Source organism: Coturnix japonica, chromosome 6 (genome assembly GCF_054131305.1).
Source record: "Coturnix japonica strain WE chromosome 6, WE-NBRP24, whole genome shotgun sequence".
Classification (NCBI taxonomy): Eukaryota; Metazoa; Chordata; class Aves; order Galliformes; family Phasianidae; genus Coturnix; species Coturnix japonica.
This window is the reverse complement of record NC_140668.1, coordinates 785,939-805,031: the sequence shown is the minus strand read 5'-3', so window position 1 is coordinate 805,031 and position 19,093 is coordinate 785,939. Positions and strand designations below refer to the sequence as shown.

The 19,093-nt window shown below is 57.5% G+C and overlaps 3 protein-coding genes across 4 annotated transcripts in view; all 3 read left to right on the top strand.

The window, feature by feature from the left end:
- Positions 1-334: 334 nt before the first annotated feature.
- Positions 335-9,538, top strand: DHDH (dihydrodiol dehydrogenase). Of its 2 annotated transcripts, none has more exons than XM_085550656.1 (7): positions 335-1,329; positions 1,426-1,537; positions 3,389-3,552; positions 4,775-5,030; positions 6,567-6,691; positions 8,398-8,548; positions 9,346-9,538. In XM_085550656.1, exons 1-7 carry the CDS (start codon positions 1,066-1,068, stop codon positions 9,456-9,458), a joined length of 1,185 nt encoding a protein of 394 aa, XP_085406782.1. In that variant the 5' UTR covers positions 335-1,065; the 3' UTR covers positions 9,459-9,538. The 2 variants fall into 2 exon arrangements, with proteins under 2 accessions (XP_085406782.1, XP_085406783.1); XM_085550657.1 differs by having other exon boundaries at positions 1,202-1,333.
- Positions 9,539-11,362: 1,824 nt separating this feature from the next.
- Positions 11,363-16,097, top strand: LOC146760181 (uncharacterized). The gene is made up of 3 exons (XM_085550664.1): positions 11,363-11,496; positions 13,236-13,476; positions 14,934-16,097. Exons 1-3 carry the CDS (start codon positions 11,378-11,380, stop codon positions 15,321-15,323), a joined length of 750 nt encoding a protein of 249 aa, XP_085406790.1. The 5' UTR covers positions 11,363-11,377; the 3' UTR covers positions 15,324-16,097.
- A 2,465-nt stretch (positions 16,098-18,562) lies between these two features.
- LOC107325890 (DELTA-sagatoxin-Srs1a-like) overlaps positions 18,563-19,093 on the top strand; it is a 1,894-nt gene continuing 1,363 nt past the window's right edge. The window contains exon 1 of the mRNA XM_015887155.3: positions 18,563-18,704. Within this exon, the coding sequence (XP_015742641.2) occupies positions 18,637-18,704 (68 nt within the window). The 5' untranslated portion in view covers positions 18,563-18,636. The remainder of the gene's footprint in view (positions 18,705-19,093) is intronic.

Below are 19,093 nucleotides of genomic sequence, written 5' to 3'. Positions count from 1 at the left end.
ATTAGGACTCCTCCCTTACATACACTGATGGGGAATCCCCCCACACATCACACAATGGGGTCAGACAGGGCCTGAGCCCCCCCACTATTACAACACTTACTTGTTAACCTTTACATTCAAACCCACACATTAATGCTGCCTGTTCCTTTAAGGGGGCGGTTCCCAACCCATTTCCTCCCCCTTATCAATGCGGAAGAACAGCGTAGGCCACGCCTCCTCCCTCCTAATTTACATACAACCTCCATTCACAACCCTCCAACCCCGCCCCCCCCCTACCCCACCCCCCACCCCCATTGGTTCCACCCCCTTCTGACCCCTCCCCCCCTTCCCCTTTTGCACCCATTGGGTTTCCAGCACCACCCAACCCCGGGGGGGGCCCAATTAGGGGCGGTTCCGACACCCCCGCACCCACAATGCACTCAGGGGAGTGTTGAGTGACACCCCCTTCCCCCCCACACCGTATAACTGCTGAGAGCTGCCGAGGATCCCATTAGACACCATTAGATCCCATTGGACACCATTAGGACCCTATTAGACACCATTGGATCCCACTGGACACAATTATATCCCATTGGACACCATTAGGACCCTACTGGACACCATTAGGACCCTATTGGACACCATTAGATCCCACTGGATACAATTATATCCCACTGGACACCATTAAGACCCTACTGGACACCATTAGGACCCTATTGGACACCACTGGATCCCATTGGACACCATTAGGACCCTATTGGACACCATTAGGACACTATTGGACACCATTGGATCCCATTGGACACCATTAGGACCCTACTGGACACCATTAGGACCCTATTGGACACCATTGGATCCCACTGGACACAATTAGATCCCACTGGACACCATTAAGACCCCATTGGACACCATTAGGACCCTATTGGACACCATTAGGACCCTATAGGACTACATTAGATCCCACTGGACACCATTAGGACCCTATTGGACCCCATCTGGAACAACACCCCAGCATCCAACCAGACATCCCCATATACAACCAGGACCCCCCCCCCGAGCACCACTTGGACCCCCCCATTAAGAATCATGGAGACCCCATTGGGCAGAACTAAGACCCCCCCAGATACCAAGACCCACCCAGATACCACCAGGACCCATATGGAGACCACCAGAAGCCCATTAGAAGCTATTGAGACCCATCCAGATCCTAATTTGACCCCCAAGGAGCCAATGGAGCCCCCCCATGGTACCACCCGACCCCCCCCGACCCGTTGGGGTATATGTTCAGCTGGTAAAATCAGCCATGACTTCCTGGTGGCCCTACGCACTCTGCCCGCCGAGGAACATATAGTGGGTATAAGATGGGGGGGTCCTATATGGGTATAGAGGGGGGGGGTCACCCTATAGGACCCCCCCTTGACCCCCATTTTATCCCCCCATCCTTAGGCTGTGGCTGTGGCAGCGCGGGAACTGCCCCGTGCTCAGCAATACGCAAAGCTCCATGGGGTGGAACGAGCCTATGGGAGCTACGAGGAGCTGGCGAGAGACCCCCAAGTGGGTGAGTGGGGCTGGGGGGGACAACCCTATAGGGAATGTGTGGGGTCACGGCCTTATAGGGAGGATCCTGTGGGATCAATGGTGTGTGTGGGGATATTGCAGTGGTCCCTTATGGCCCCAGATGTCACCAGATGGCGGGGGGGGGGGGGTGTGTCACTATCCCCATTGGGGTCTCATTGTCCCCATTGGGGTCTTATTCTCCCCATTGTGGTCTTATTGTCCTCACTGGGGTCTCATTGCCCCCACTGGGGTCTTATTGTCCCCATTGGGGTCCCATTGTCCCCATTGGGGTCTCATTGTCCCCATTGGGTTCTCCTTGTCCCCACTGTGGTCTCATTGCCCCCATTGGGTTCTCACTGTCCCCATTGGGGTCTCACTGTCCCCATTGCGGTCTCACTGTCCCCATTAGGTTCTCATTGTCCCCACTGGAGTCCCATTATTCCCATTGGTATCTTATTGACACCATTGGGGTCTCATTATCCCCACTGGCGTTTCATTGTCTCCATTGGTTTCTCACTATCTCCATTAGGGTCTCATAGTCCCCATTGGAGTCTATCTGTCCCCATTAGGGTCTCACTGTCCCCATTGCGGTCTCATAGTCCCCATTGGGGTCTCATTGTACCCATTAGGGTCCCATTGTCGCCATTGCAGTCTCATAGACCCCACTGGGGTCTCATTGTCCCCATTGGGGTCTTACTGTCCCCATTGGGTTCTCCTTATCCCCAGTGGGGTCTCATTGTCCTCATTGTGGTCTTATTGTCCCCATTGGTGTTTCATTGTCCCCATCGGGGTCTTATTGTCCCCACTGGGTTCTCATTTTCCTCATTGGGGTCTCCCTGTCCCAATTGTGGTCTCATTATCCCCATTGGAGTCTCATTGTCCCCATTGGGGTCTCATTGTCCCCATTGAGGTCTCATTGTCCCCATTGAGGTCTCATTGCCCCCATTGGTGTCTCACTGTCCCCATTAGGTTCTCATTGTCCCCACTGGGGTCCCATTATTCCCATTGGTATCTTATTGACACCATTGGGGTCTCATTATCCCCATTGGCGTTTCATTGTCCCCATTGGTTTCTCACTATCTCCATTAGGGTCTCATAGTCCCCATTGGAGTCTATCTGTCCCCATTAGGGTCTCACTGTCCGCATTGCGGTCTCATAGTCCCCATTGGGGTCTCATTGTACCCATTAGGGTCTTATTGTCCCCATTGGGTTTTCCTTATCCCCAATGGGGTCTCATTGTCTCCATTGGGGTCTCATTGTCCCTATTGGGTTCTCATTATCCCCATTGGGGTCTCATTGTCCCCATTGGTGTTTCATTGTCCCCATCGGGGTCTTATTGTCCCCACAGGTGTCTCACTGTCCCCATTGAGGTCTTATTGTCCCCATTGAGGTCTTATTGCCCCCATTGAGTTCTCATTTTCCTCATTGGGGTCTCATTGTCCTCATTGTGGTCTTATTGTCCCCACTGGTGTCTCACTGTCCCCATCGGGGTCTTATTGTCCCCATTGGGTTCTCATTTTCCCCATTGGGGTCTCACTGTCCCAGCTGTGGTCTCATTATCTCCATTGGGGTCTCATTGCCCCCATTGGGGTCTTATTGTCCCCATTGGGTTCTCCTCATCCCCAATGGGGTCTCATTATCCCCATTGGGGTCTCATTGCCCCCATTGGGTTCTCATTGTCCCCATTGGGTTCTCATTGTCCTCATTGGGGTGTCATTGTCCCCATTGGGGTCTGTCTGTCCCAATTGTGGTCCCATTGTCCCCATTGGGTTCTCATTATTCCCATTGGGTTCTCACTGCCTCCACTGGGGTCTCACTGCCGCCTTTCTGTTCCCCCACCCCCCTGCCCTAGACGTGGTCTATGTGGGCACCGTGAACCCCCAACATCTCCCTGCCACCCTCCTGTTCCTGCGGGCCCGCAAGGCCGTGCTGGTGGAGAAGCCATTGGGGGTCACCGCCTGCGAGGCCAACAAGATGGTGGCGGCCGCCAGGGAGGCCGGAGTCTTCCTGATGGAGGTAGGTACAGTGCTCCCAGTATCCCCAGTGCTACCAGTATCCCCATTGCTCCCAGTATAACCAGTGCTCCCTGTATCCCCAGTGCTCCCAGTAACCTATTAGTAGTGATCCCAGTAACCTATTAGTAGTGATCCCAGTAACCCCAGTGCTCCCATTATAACCAGTGCACCCAGTATCCCCAGTGCTCCCAGTAACCTATTAGCAGTGATCCCAGTATCCCCAGTTCTCCCAGTATCCCCATTGCTCCCAGTATAACCAGTGCTCCCATTAACCCCATTGCTCCCAGTAACCCCAGTGCTCCCAGTATATCCAGTGCTCCCACTATAACCAGTGCTCCCAGTAACCTATTAGTAGTGATCCCAGTAATCTATTAGTAGTGCTCCCAGTATAACCAGTGCTCCCAGTAACCCCAGTGCTCCCAGTAACCTATTAGTAGTGCTCCCAGTATCCCCAGTGCTCCCAGTATCCCCTTAATCCCATTCTCAGCCCATCCCAGTTACCCATTATACTCCTCCCAGTTGCTCCCAGTCCCCATCCAGTCCCCATTAACCCCCTTCCCAGTGCTCCCAGTCCCTCCCAGTTGTTCCCAGTCCCCATTAACCCCATTCCCAGTGCTCCCAGTCCCCCATTAACCCCATTCCCAGTGCTCCCAGTCCCTCCCAGTTGCTCCCAGTCCCCATTAACCCCATTCCCAGTGCTCCCAGTCCCTATTAACCCCATTCCCAGTGCTCCCAGTCCCTCCCAGTTGTTCCCAGTCCCCATTAACCCCATTCGCAGTGCTCCCAGTCCCTCCCAGTTGCTCCCAGTCCCCATTAACCCCATTCTTAGTGCTCCCAGTCCCATATTGTCCCACTCCCAGTGCTTCCATTGCCCCCATAACCCCATTCCCAATGCTCCCAGTCCCTCCCAGTTGTTCCCAGTCCCCATTAACCCCATTCCCAGTCCATCCCAGTCCCTCCCAGTTGCTCCCAGTCCCCATTAACCCCATTCTTAGTGCTCCCAGTCCCATATTGTCCCACTCCCAGTGCTTCCATTGCCCCCATAACCCCATTCCCAATGCTCCCAGTCCCTCCCAGTTGTTCCCAGTCCCCATTAACCCCATTCTCAGTGCTCCCAGTGCCTCCCAGTTGCTCCCAGTCCCCCATTAATCCCATTCCCAATGCTCCCAGTCCCTCCCAGTAGCTCCCAGTCCCTCCCAGTCGCTCCCATTCTCTCCTTTTAGGGCTTCTGGACCCGTTTCTTCCCAGCCTGGAATAGGCTGAAGGCCCTGGTGGATGGGGGGTCCTTGGGGGACTGTAGGGTCCTACAGGGCGCCTTGGCTTTCCCATTAAGTGCAGTGGAAAGATTAAGGGAACCCAGTTTGGCCGGGGGGGCCCTATTGGATCTGGGGGGTTATGGGTTACAAATGGCCAGCGCCTTATTGGGGAGGGGGCGGCCACCCCTACGGCTGAGGGCTGAAGGTTGTCTGCACCCATCAGGTAAGGGAGGGGTCCTATGGGGTTTGGAATGGGGGGGGGGGTCTCACTGGGGTGAATGGGGTCCCCTATAGGGGTGTGGAGGATTTCTATGGGGGTTTTGGGGGGGTTATGAGAGGTTTGGGGGGGATTTTGTGGGGTTTTTGGGGGGGGTCTGGGGCTCTCATTGGGATGAATTGGGTCTCCATGGGGGTATGGGGGATTTCTATGGGGGTTTTGGGGGGTTTGTGGGGCTCTCATTGGGGTGAATGGGGTCCGTATGGGGCTGATAGGGGTGTGGGGGATTTCTATGGGGGTTTTATGGGGTTTTGGGGCTCTCATTGGAATGAATGGGGTCTCTATGGGGGTGTGGGGGATTTCTATGGGGGTTTTGGGGGGGTTTTGGTGGGGTTTGGGGCTCTCAATGGGGTGAATGGGGTCCCTATGGGGGTGTGGAGGATTTCTATGGGGGTTTTAGGGGGGTTAGGGGGAGTTTTGGGGGAGCTTGGGGCTCTCATTGGAATGAATGGGGTCCCTATGGGGGTGTGGGGGATTTCTATGGGGGTTTTGTATGGGGGGATTATGGGGAGGTTTGAGGGGGTTATGGGGGAGGTTTGGGGCTCTCATTGGGGTGAATGGGGTCCCTATGGGGGTCTCAAGGGGGCTAGGAGGGGGGTAGAGGGTGTCTATGGGGGTTTTGGGGGGGTTATAGGGGGATTTCTATGGGGTTTTGGGGGGGTCTGGGGCTCTCATTGGGGTGAATGGGGTCCCTATGGGGGGTGATAGGGGTATGAGGGATTTCTATGGGGGTTTTGGGGGGTTTTAGGGGGGACTTGGGGGTTCTGGGGCCCTCATTGGGGTGAATGGGGTCCCTATGGGGTTGTTATGGTTCCCTATAGGGGTGTTAAGGAGGGTTGGAGGGGGGTAGGGGATTTCTATGAGGGTTTTTTTGGGGGGGTTGGGGCTTTCATTGGAGTGAATGGGGTCCCTATGGGGGTCTTAAGGGGCCTTGGATGGGGGTGGGGGATTTCTGTGGGTCTTTTGGGGGGGTTTGGGGGATCTGGGGCTCTCATTGGGGTGAATGGGGTCCCTATGGGGGGTGATAGGGGTATGGGGGATTTCTATGGGGGTTTTGGGGGGTTTTAGGGGGGACTTGGGGGGTCTGGGGGCCTCATTGGGGTGAATGGGGTCCCTATGGGGTTGTTAGGGGTCCCTATAGGGTCTTAAGGGGACTTGGAGGGGGGTGGGGGGTATCTATGGGGGTTTTGGGGGGGTTTGTGGGGCTCTCATTGGGGTGAGTGGGGTCCCTATGGGGGTCTTAGGAGTATGGGGGATTTCTATGGGGGTTTTGGGGGGGTCTGGGGCTCTCATTGGGGTTAATGGGGTCCCTTAAGGGGTGGGGGGGTCCCAGGGTCTTCTTAAGGGGGGGGGAGGTGTTTCTCAGCCCTAAAACCCATAGGGGTGGGGGGGTTTAGATGGGGTCATTTGAGGTTCCCATTGTCCCAAAGGGTGTCATTGACTATTATGGGGGGGGTCTCTTTTTTGGGGGGGGGTCCATAGGGGTGGATGAGACGGTGACGCTGATGCTGCAGTACGAGGGGGGGCGGCAGGCGGCGCTGACTGTGTCTATGGATGCGAAGCTGCCGGGGGGGGCAGCGCTGGGGGGCACCCACGGATGGGTGGAGGTATGGGGGGGGGGGGCGTGGGGGTACATAAGGGGGGTGGGGGGTGGGGGGTATTGGGAGGAAGGGGGTCTATTAATGATGGGGGGGTCTCTAAATGATGGGGGGGGGGTCTCTAAATGGGGAGGTGGAGGGGGTCTTTAAATGATGGTGGGGGGGGAGGGGGCTCTAAATGATGGGGGGAGGGGGTCTTCAAATGATGTTGGGGGGGGAGGGGATCTTAATGATGGGGGAAGGGGGGGGAGTGGGGGTCTCTAAATGGTGGGGGGGGAGGGGGCTCTAAATGATGGGGGGGGTCTCTAAATGGGGGGGAGGGGGTCTCTGAATGATGGGGGAGGGGTCGTGGGGGGGGGTCGTGGGGGTACATGGGAGAGGGATGGGGGGGTTGGGGGGTGGTTGTATGGGGTGGGGTGGGGATATTGGGAGGGAGGGGGTCTCTGAATGATGGGGGGTCTCTAAATGGGGGGGGTCTCTAAATGATGGGGGGTTGTCTAAATGGGGGGGTGGAGGGGGTCTTTAAATGATGGGGGGGGAGGAGGTCTTTAATGATGTTGGGGGGGGAGGGGGTCTCTGAATGATGGGGGAGGGGTTGTGGGGGGGGGGCGTGGGGGTACATGGGAGGGGGATGGGGGCGTTGGGGGTGGTTGTATGGGGTGGGGGGGGTATTGGGAGGGAGGGGGTCTCTGAATGATGGGGGAAGGGGGGGGCGTGGGGGTCTCTAAATGGTGGAGGGGGCTCTAAACGATGGGGGGGTCTCTAAATGGGGGGGGAGGGGGTCTCTGAATGATGGGGGAGGGGTCGTGGGGGGGGGTCGTGGGGGTACATAAGGGGAGGAATGGGGGGGGACGGAGGGTGGTTGTATGGGGTGGGGGGGTGGTATTAGGAGGGAGGGGGTCTATTAATGATGGGGGGGTCTCTAAATGATGGGGGAGGTCTCTAAATGGGGGGGGTGGAGGGGGTCTTTAAATGATGGGGGAGGGGTCGTGGGGGTACATAAGGGCGGGGGAGTGGGGGGGGGGGTTGGGGGCTGGTTGTGTGGGGTGAGGGGGGGTATTGGGAGGGAGGGGGTCTATTAATGATGGGGGGGGGTCTCCAAATGGGGGGGTCTCTAAATGGTGGGGGAGGGCTCTAAATGATGGGGGGGGAGGGGGTCTCTGAACGATGGGGGGGGGGCGTGGGGGTACTTAATGGGGGGGAGAAGGAAGGGGGGTTGGAGGGTGATTGTGTGGGGTGGGGGGGGATATTGGGGTCGGTTTTAAGGGGGATATTGGGGTTTATATATATATGGGGGGGGTTGGGGGGTCAGTAAGTGTGGGGGGGGATATTGGGGTCTGTAAGGGGGGGATATTGGGGTATATATATATGGGGGGGGTCAGCTTCTAAAGGGGGGATATTGGGGTATTTATATATGGGGGGGACATTGGGGTCTGTTACTAAATGGGGGGGGATATTGGTGTATATATATATATGGGGGGGGGGTTGGGGGTCAGCTTCTAAAGGGGGGATACTGGGGTCTGTTACTAAGGGGGGGGATATGGGGGTCTATAAGGGGGGGATATTGGGGTATATATATATGGGGGGGTCAGCTTTTAAGAGGGGATATTGGGGTCTGTTACTAAAGGGGGGGGGGGGGGATATTAGGGTCTGTTTGTAAGGGAGGATGGGGATATTTGGGGGGGGGTCCCAATGCTGTTTCCCCCCCCCCATAGATCCCCAGTCACCTGAACTGCCCCACTGAGCTGATCTGGGATGGGAAGAAGGAGGTTTTTCCTTTGCCCCCCCCCTCGGAACCATTGAATTACCCCAATAGTACAGGGCTGAGATACGAGGCCCAGCACGTCAGGGAGTGTTTGCTGCAGGGTGAGTAATGAAATGGGGGGGGGTCCTAAAACAATATGGGGGGGGTCCTAAAATGATATTGGGGGGGGGAGGGGTCCTAAAATGATATGGGGTCCATAGTAATAACATGGGAGGTCCCAAAGTAGTGTGGGGGGGAGGGTCTATGTATGGGGGGAGGGGTCTTTAAATGATGGGGGGGTGTCTCTAAATGATGGGGAGGGGTCTCTAAGTGGTGGGGGGGGAGGGGGGTCTCTAAATGATAGGGGGGGTCTCTCAATGATGAGGGGGGTCTCTAAATGGTGGGGGGGGAGGGGGGTTTCTTAATGGTGGGGGGTGGGGGTCTCTGAACGATGGAGGTTGTGTCTTTAAGTGATGGGGGGGGTCTCTAAATGGTGGGGGGGGGGGGGGTCTCTAAATGATGGGGGGGTGTTCTCTGAATGGTGTGGGGGGGTCTCTGAATGAAGGGGGGGAGGGGGTCTCTATATGGGGGGGTCTCTGAATGATGGGGGAGGGGTCTCTGAATGGTGGGGTGGGGGAGAGGGTCTCTGGTGGGGGAGGTGGGGGGGTCTCTAAATGATGGGGGGGGAGGGGGGGTCTCTAAATGATGGGGGGGTATCTAAATGGGGGGGTCTTTAAATTATGGGGTGGAGGGGGTCTGTAAATGATGGGGAGGGGGTCTTTAATGACGGGGGGGGTCTCTAAATGGTGAGGGGGGTCCCAAAGAACCAAGCTTGGGGGGTGGGAGGGAGGCTCTTAATGATGGGGGGGCTCTCTTAATAATGGGGAGGGGTCCTGCTGACCTCCTGCCCCCCCCCCAGGGCTGACCGAGAGCCCCGTGATGCCATTGGCTGAGAGCATTCTGATAGCAGAGATGATGGACGAGGCCCGACGTCAGGTGGGGGCTATAGGGCCGGGGGGGTCTGCCCTATAACTGAACCCCCCCCCCCCCCATTAAATCACTACCACCCCCTATGTAACATAAGCAGAATAAAGTAACCAACCTGCATTCAAGCTTTAGGAGTGGATTAATGTCTTCTCTTTGCTATAGAATAACATATAGGGTGGTATATAGAGCTGCACCCCCCCCCATATGGTGTTTTATGGGGCTGCCTTGTGCCCTCCCTCCCCCACCAAATCCCAATATAAACCAGCCCCCCCCCGACAGCTCATAGACTCCCATTGCTGTGCCTTTATCCTATTGGAACCAATGGGGCTTATATGGGGACGTTATAGGGGGGCATTGAGAGCACTGATACTCAACCTGCCCCATTGATTATAGGAAGGTAATTGGAGCCCTATAAAGAGCTCAGAGGACCCCAAAGTGCAATGGGGGGGTTCTTAGGGGTCCCCAAAGCACTTGAGGGGCTATTGGAGGCCTATGGGGCACAATGAGGGACTTCAGCCTCCAATAGGATGCCCTGGGCAGCCCCTAGGCCGCACTGTAAGGCTTCTACAGCCCTCAAGAGCACATTAAATATCTTTATGCCAATTCTGGTGTATCATAGAGTGTAATGGGTGGTCATTGGATTCAGCTAGGGTGCATTAAGACAACATGGAGCACAGAGGAGGCTCCTGAGGGCACTTTGTGCTATGTCAAGGTGCCACAAAGGTAGGCCTCAGAGGAAGGCCTACAAAAGTAGGCCGCAAAGGTAGACCGCAAAGGCAGGCCTCAAGGGTAGGCCTCAAAAGGTAGGCCGCAAAGGGTAGGCCTCAAAGGCAGGCCTCAAAAGGTAGGCCGCGAAGATAGGCCGTGAAGATAGGCCTCAGAGGCAGGCCTCAGAGGTAGGCCTCAAAAGATAGGCTGCAGAGGTAGGTCGCAGAGGTGGGCCTCAAAGGCAGGCCTCAAAAGGTAGGCCGCAAAAGGTAGGCCTCAAAAGGTAGGCCGCAAAGGCAGGCCTCAGAGGTAGGCCTCGAAGTTAGGCCACAAAAGGTAGGCCGCAAGGGGTAGGCCTCAAAGGCAGGCCACAGAGATAGGCCTCAAAGGTAGGCCTCAAAAGGTAGGCCGCGAAGATAGGCCGTGAAGATAGGCCTCAGAGGTAGGCCACAAAAGGTAGGCCTCAAAAGGTAGGCTGCAGAGGTAGGTCGCAGAGGTGGGCCTCAAAGGCAGGCCTCAAAAGGTAGGCCGCAAAAGGTAGGCCTCAAAAGGTAGGCCGCAAAGGCAGGCCTCAGAGGTAGGCCACAAAAGCAAGCCTCAGAGGTAGGCCTCAGAGGTAGGCCTCGAAGTTAGGCCACAAAAGGTAGGCCGCAAGGTGTAGGCCTCAAAGGCAGGCCTCAGAGGTAGGCCGCAAAAGGTAGGCCTCCGAGGTAGGCCTACAAAAGTAGGCCGCAAAGGCAGGCCTCAAAAGTAGGCCTCAAGGGTAGGCCTCAAAAGGTACGACTACAAAGGTAGGCCGCAAAGGTAGGCCTTGAAGGTAGGCCTCAAAGGCCTCTGTGAGAGAATAAAGGGCCTTCAAGGCAAGCCAGAGAGCAATGAAGATCAATGGACGTACCTCAGCGCTCCCCAAAACTCAATAGGACCCCCAGCCCGTGCTGGCCCCGCGCTGCCCCCCCACCCCCGCCCAAACGGCCTCTATAGGCTTTACCAACCCGGAAGTGCACAGCACGACTTCCAAACCCCACACTGCGAGCAACCGGAAACAGCATCCCTTCATTAACCCCGGAAGTCCCGCCTCCCCTCTGCAGCCAGCCAATGGGAGCGGCTTCGCTCAGCGAAACCACGCCCCCCACGCAGCTCGACAACCAATGAGAAGCCGCCTGCAGGGTGAAGCCCCGCCCCTTGCCTGGAGATTCCTCTCCCTGCTTTCCGAATGACGTCATCCGTGCCGGGGGATTCCCCTCCCCTCTTTCCGAATGACGTCATCTATGCCCTTATATAGACATGCGGCGGCGCCGTGGGGTCAGTCGTACGGCAGCGATGGGACAAAGAGCAGCGATGGAGGACGAGACGGAGCGAACAGAGCGAGATTCAGGTGGGGGGGGGGGTTAGTTGGGGGGCTGGGGCTGGTTGTGGGGCTGGGGAGACGGGGGGGGGGGGTTGGTTGGGGGGTTAGTTGGGGGGCTGGTTGTGGGGCTGGGGAGACGGGGGGGTTGGTTATGGGGCTGGGGGTGTGTTAGTCGACTGGGGGGAGTTAGTTGGGGGGCTGGGGCTGGTTGGGGGGGGTTGGTTATGGGGCTGGGGGGGGTGTTAGTGGGGATTGGGGGGCGTTAGTCGACTGGGGGGGGGTCTGGTTGGGGGGGGTTGTGGGGCTGGGGCTGGTTGTGGGGCTGGGGAGACCAGGGGGCGTTGGTTATGGGGCTGGGGGGGTGTTAGTCGACTGGGGGGGGGGGTTAGTTGGGGGCCTGGGGCTGGTTGGGGGGGAGGGTTGGTTATGGGGCTGGGGGGGGTGTTAGTCGACTGGGGGTTGGTTGGTTGGGGGGCTGGGGCTGGTTGTGGGGCTGGGGAGACGGGGGGGGTTGGTTATGGGGCTGGCGGGGTGTTAGTGGGGATTGGGGGGCTTTAGTCGACTGGAGGGGGTTAGTTGGGGGGCTGGGGAGGAGGGGGGGGGTTGGTTATGGGGCTGGGGGGTGTGTTAGTCGACTGGGGGGGTGTTAGTTGGGGGGCTGGGGCTGGTTGTGGGGGGGGGGTTGGTTATGGGGCTTGGGGGGGTGTTAGTGGGGATTGGGGGGCGTTAGTCGACTGGGGGGGGTCTGGTTGGGGGGGGTTGTGGGGCTGGGGAGATGAGGGGGGTTGGTTATGGGGCTGGGGGGGGTGTTAGTCGACTGGGGGTTGGTTGGTTGGGGGGCTGGGGCTGGTTGTCGGGCTGGGGAGACGGGGTGGGGGTTATTTATGGGGCTTGGGGGGCTGTTAGTGGGGATTGGGGGGCGTTAGTCGACTGCTGGGGGGGGAGGGTTGGGGGGTTGTGGGGCTGGGGAGATGGGGGGGGTTGGTTATGGGGCTTGGGGGGGTGTTAGTGGGGATTGGGGGGCGTTAGTCGACTGGGAGGGGTTGGTTGGGGGGCTGAGGTGTGTTAGTGGACTGGGGGGGGTCTGGTTGTGGGGCTGGGGGGAGTTGATTGGGAGGGGCTGGTTGGTTGGGGGGGATTAGTGGACTGGGGGGTCTGGTTGGGGGGCTGGAGGGGCTGGTTAGTGGGGATTGCGGGGTGTTAGTGGGGATTGGGGGGCGTTAGTCGACTGGGGGAGGGTCTGCTTGGGGGGGGTTGTGGGGCTGGAGGGGTGTTAGTGGACTAGGGGGTCTGGTGGGGGGCGGGGGGGGTTGGTTATGGGGCTTGGGGGGGTGTTAGTGGGGCTGGGGGGGTGTTAGTCGACTGGGTCGGGGATCTGGTTGGGGGGGGTTGTGGGACTGGGGCTGGTTGTGGGGCTGGGGAGACGGGGGGGGTTGGTTATGGGGCTGGGGGGGGTGTTAGTGGGGATTGGGGGCGTTAGTTGACTGGGGGGGTTGGTTGGGGGGTGCTGGGGGGGTTGGTTGGGGGGTGTTGGGGCTGGGGGAGTTTGAAGGGGGGGAGAATGGGGGGTTGGTTGGGGGCTGGGTGGGGGTCTGGAATCAGTAAGGTCCCAGATGTTGATTGGGGTGAAGTATAGGTAGACCTATAGTCAAAGGGATGGGGGGCTGGTGGGGGGGTCTTTATGTCTAATGGGGGGGTGGGTTTTGTTAATAGGAGGTTGGGGACCCCTTGACCCCCCCTCCTCACTTTCCTGTTTCTCCCTTTAGACGATGTCCCCCCCCTGTGCCCCTCCAATGGCGGCTATGGACCCCCTGCACCCCCCCATCCTCAATGCTCTTTTCTACCGCCCTGAACCCGATGATGACGATGATGATGATGATGATGATGAAGGGTGGACGGGGACCCCCCCGAGACCCCCCGACCGATGGGACCCCTTCCCAAATCGAGGCAGCCCATAATACTAAAGAACCACTGAGCAAAGATGGCCGCCCCCCCAGCACTAAGAGAGTGAGTAATATATGGTTTATGGGGTGGGGGCATGAGAGAAGACCCCCATGGGGTATATGGTTATGGGGGGGGGGGGGGGAGAGATGGAATGGAGTTGGAGGGGAAATATGGGGTTGGGGGGGAGTGATGGAATGGGGTTGTGGGGTAGGGTAGAATGGGGTTGGAGGGGGTGGGATGGAATGGGGTTGGTTGGGGGGGGGGAGATATAATAGGGTTGGTTGGGGGAGGGAGATATAATGGGGTTTGGGGGGTTGAATGGGGTTGGTTGGGGGGGTGATAGAATGGGGTTGGAGGGGTTGGAATAGGGATGGGGGGGTTGAATGGGGTTGGGAGGGCAATATAGGGTGGGAGGGGGTTAGAATGGGGTTGGTTGGGGTGGGGAGATAGAATGGGGTTGGGGGGATAGAATGGGATTTGGGGGGGGAGAGATGGAATGGGGTTGGAGGGGAAATATGGGTTGGGGGGAGTGGTGGAATGGGGGGGGGAGATGGAATGGGGTTGTGGGGTAGGGTAGAATGGGGTTGGGGGGGGTGGGATGGAATGGGGTTGGTTTTGGGGGGGGGAGATATAATGGGGTTGGGGGGATAGAATGGGATTTGGGGGGAGAAGATGGAATGGGGTTGGAGGGGGTGGGATGGAATGGGGTTGGTTGGGGGGGGGGAGATATAATAGGGTTGGTTGGGGGAGGAGAATAATGGGGTTGGGGGGGGTTGAATGGGGTTGGTTGGGGGGGTGATAGAATGGGGTTGGGGGGGTTGGAATAGGGATGGGGGGTTGAATGGGGTTGGGAGGGGAATATAGGGTGGGAGGGGTTAGAATGGGGTTGGTGGGGGGGGTGTAGATATAATGGGGTTGGGGGGGAGATAGAATGGGATTGGAGAGGGAGATGGGGTTGGGGGGGTTACAGTGGGATTTGTCGGGGGGATGGAGTTGTGGGAGGGTTGAATGGGTTGTGGGGTGGGGAGGTAGAATGGGGGTGGGGGTGGGAATGGGGATGGGGGGGTTGAATAGGGTTGAGGGGGGAATATAGGGTGGGAAGGGGTTAGAATGGGGTTGGTTGGGGGGGGAGAGATATAATGGGGTTGGGGGGGGGAAGGTGGAATGGGTGATTGGGGGAGATGGAAATGGGGTTGGGAGGGGGAGATGGGGTTGGGGAGGTAGAGTGGGATTTGTGGGGGGGGATGGAATGTGTGGGAGGGGTTGAATGGGGTTTGTGGGGGGAGTAGAATGGGGTGGGGTGGGAATGGGGATGGGGGGGTTGAATAGGGTTGAGGGGGGAGAGATATAATAGGGTTGGGGGGGGAGATAGAATGGGGTTGGGGGGATAGAATGGGGTTGGAGGGGGGGTGGGATGTAATGGGTGAGGGGGGTGATGTAATGTGTCAGTCAGGTGCCTATTGAATCACTGCTGGCACCATCAGGATGAGCTCATTGCCCCCCCCCCCCCCCCCCCAAAGGTTCGGTTCAGTCTCCACGTCCAGATCTTCTACCTCGACCCCCCCCCAGACCCCGATGCTCGTCGGGGTCCCTGGGAGACCCTGGCCCGGGACCGGCTCCGTTTCACCCACCGTTGTGTCCAGCTGAGCCCCGTCCTCAGCCCCATCCTGCACCCAGCGCATAGGGAACGTGTATGGGAACGGATGCAGCAAGGGGGGGATACACTGCAGCCCCCCATCCCACACAGGAGACCAGCAGTACAGGGACCCCCCCCTCCAATGGACCACCGCCTCAGAGGGACCCCCCTGATTGATGAGGACCCCCACCCAAAAGATGGGGACCCCCCCTCCAAGGGACCCCCCCGACTGATGGAGACCCCCCAACTGATGAGGGACCCCCCCTTCCAATGAACCCCCCTGACTGATGGGGACCCCCCCCACCCCCCAGTGGACCCCCCCCCAATGATCACCCTCCCATGGGTACCCCTTCACCCCCCTCCAATGGACCCCCCCAACCTCTAATGGATCCCCCCCCTGCCACCCCCTCCCCTCCAATGAACCCCCCCTTCCCCCCTGACTGATGGGGACCCTTCCTCCAATGGACCCCCCCCCCCAATTGATGAGCTGATGAGGACCCCCCTCCCTCCTCGGCTGATGGGGACCCCCCCTCCAATGTACCCCCCCAACTGATGAGGATCCCCCCCCACCTCCAAGGGACCCCCCTGACTGATGAGGACCCCCCCCCGTACTGATGGGGACCCTCCCATCCAATGGACCCCCCCAACTGCTGAAGACCCACCCCTCCAAGGGACCCCCCACCCAACTAATGGGGAACCCCCATCCTCCAAGGGACCCCCCCCGACTGATGGGGAACCCCCCAATTGATGAGGTGATGAGGACCCCTCCCCCCCTCGACTGATGAGGACACCCCCCTCCAATGGACCCCCCCCCCCCCCCAGACTGATGGGGACCCCCAGGCCTCCATTAATGGAAGTAGAATACCCCAATGATGGGGAGCACTCAATACTCACAGTGGGGTGTTGGGGGTGGGGTTATATATGCTGACCCCCCCCTTCCCATTATTATTTATTCTCTTTTATTTATCATATGTATATATATATATGTATAGCAAGTGTATATTTATATAACATTAATCCTATAAAATAAACTCTTTATTTACTATTACCTTCTATTGCTTGTCCTTTTCTTATGGAGGGGGGTTGAGGCTCCAGGACCCCCCCCCCCTTTATAATTCTACCCCCCTCAGGAGCCATCCACCCCCCATAGCTGCCCTATCCCATATAGATGGTACCTCTTCCCCTTATACACCACCCATATCTACCTGATATTGGTTGGAAGATCCAACCTCTTCCCATTATACCACCCATATCTACCTAATATTGGTTGGAAGATCCAACCTCTTCCCATTACACCCATATCTACCTAATAAAGGTTGGAAGATCCAACCTCTTCCCATTATACCACCCATATCTACATGATATTGGTTGGAAGATCCAACCTCTTCCCATTACACTCATATCTACCTAATAATTGTTGGAAGATCCAACCTCTTCCCATTACACTCATATCTACCTAATAATTGTTGGAAGATCCAACCTCTTCCCATTATATACCACCCGTATCTACCTATGAAGTCATGGCTTGATACCATGGAACAAGAGGCATTACTTTCGGAGCAGACCCCCATATATGTTAATTAAAGGCTCTATAGATCACAGAGCTGAAAGAGCAAAAGGAAAATAAAAAGGAGAAGTGATGGAATAATGGGGTTTTCCCCCATTAGATGGAAGGTGGTTGGTTGTCTACAATGGAAACCTTTTAACGTTGGGTTTGTAGATGGGAGGTAATGGCCACCAGTTGAGCTTGGGGAGGGTCACCATACCATTAAGGCCAGTGTGGAGGTGCTGGCATTGAGGGCATTGATGGGCACGGTGGGGTGGGCTGATGGTTGGGTTGGGTGACCCTGAGACCTAAGAAGTGACCCTAAAAGACCTAAGAGGTGACCCTAAAAGACCTAAGAGGTCTTTTCCAACTTTAATGGTTCCGATGGGATGGAATGGGGTGAGCTAATGGTTGGACTGCTGACCCTATGTGGTCTTTTCCAACCTTAATGCCCCTTATTCTGCCCCCCAACCCAGCCCTATAGACCATCTCATGCCCCTTCTTCTGCCCCCTAACCCAGCCTTGAAGACCATCCCCATCCCCATCCCCATCCCCATCTCCATTCCCATCCCCATCCCTGTCCCCATCTCCATCTCCGTCTCCATCCCCATCCTCCCCAGGAAGAGGAGAAGGGGAAGAGGAAGAGGAAGAGGAAGAGGAGAGATGGGGAGAGGAGAAGGAAGAGGGGAAGGGGAAGGGATGGAAGGGATGGGGATGGAGATGGGGATGGGGATCGATCCCCCCCTAAAAGGGGATTCATTGATAAGGGGGGGGGGGGGGTAAGGGAAACACTGAGCACTATGAAGGGTGAGCCCATAAAGCCCCCCTCCCATGATGGAAACCCAGCCCCCATCACCATGCAATGTATCCCCCCATTTGCAGACCCCCCCATTATTCACCCCCCCATCACCATACAGTGTGACCCCCCCAATTGTAGACCCCCCCCATCACCATACAATGTGACCTCCCCCCATTTGCCAGGCCCCCCCTTATTATGCACCCCCCCATCACCATACAATGTACCCCCCATTTACAGCCCCCTCCCCATTATCCACCCCCCATCCCCATACAAACCGCCCCCCATCTACAGCCCCCCCCATTATACAAAACACCCCAGTCCCTTTCAATGCCCTCCCCCTATTCTACACCCCCCCCCCCAGCACCATGCATTGCTCCCCCTCTCTCCCCTCCCCCTCATAGGGTCTTACAAGCCACCCCCTCCATCCCAGACCCACCCCCCCAGACCCATACATTGCAGTGCTCCCCACATAGGACCTTACAACCCCCCCCCCCCCTTACCCGGACCCCCACCCCAGCCCCATACATTGCAATACCCCCTCCCAGACCTTCCTGCTGCCACCGCTGCTCTCTGATCTCCAATATAAAGGGCCTCTTCTCCAACCTCCCCCTTTCCAACCCGGACCCCCCCCCCTTAAAAACCTCCTACCCCCCCCCTAATTCCCCCCCACCATATCCACGTCACAGCGCTGGGCTCAGCCTTAACCCTATGGTGCCCAGAGCACAGTGGGGACGGGAATGGGGACACGATGGGGACACAATGGGGACATCAATGGGGACAGCAATGGAGCCACAATGGGGATGGGGATGCAATGAGAACAGGGATGGGGACATAGTGGAGATGGGGATCCAGAAAGGGACAGGAACAGGGACAGAATGGAGATAGGGATGGGGACACAGTGGGGATAGGGTCAGAATGGGGATGGGGACAAGAATGGGGCCAAAATGGGGGCACAGTGAGGATAGGGATGAGGACACAGTGGGGATGGGAGCTCTATGGGGCTGCCTCTTCCCCCCCCCCCCCCCCTTGTATTTTTCCCCCCTTATTCCCCCCCTCCACCCGTCACATCTCCTCACTTTCACTTTCCTTTTCGTTCTGTGTCAACCAACCGCGGGCAGCCCTTTCCCCTCACCCCACCCCATGTCCTAAAATACAAAGCAGGACATTCCTTTGCGGCAGAGCTTATTTCCTGCACTGCCATTTCCACCCCCATCTGTTGGTCCCATTGCAGGAGGTGCAGAAATGGGCAATAGGAGCGTGAAGATCCAAATCACCAACAGCACAGGGGATATCACCCTGCGTTACCCCAGGTAATGGGGACAAATGGGGGTGGTGGGGGGTGGTGATGATGGTGGTTGGGGCGAGCATCAGCCTTCAAGGTGAAATCACGTCGTGGCATCGTGGTATGGGGTTCCGCTACTGGTCGTGGTTGTGGTGTCATGAAAACCGTGACAGAGGTTCTTCCTTACAGAAGAGATGGAACCTCCATGACAAGGAGATGGTAGAACCTCCATCCTAGGGAAGGAATGGAGCCTCTCCCCTCACCACCCCTCACTTCCATCCACTCACCTCCACCCTTTCCCTCCCCTTCCCTCCCCTCCCCTCCCCTCTCCCACAACCTTCCCTTCTCCTCCTCCTCCTCCGTCTCCTCCTCCTTCTCCTCCTCCTCCTCCTCCTCCTCCTCCTCTTTCTCCTCCTC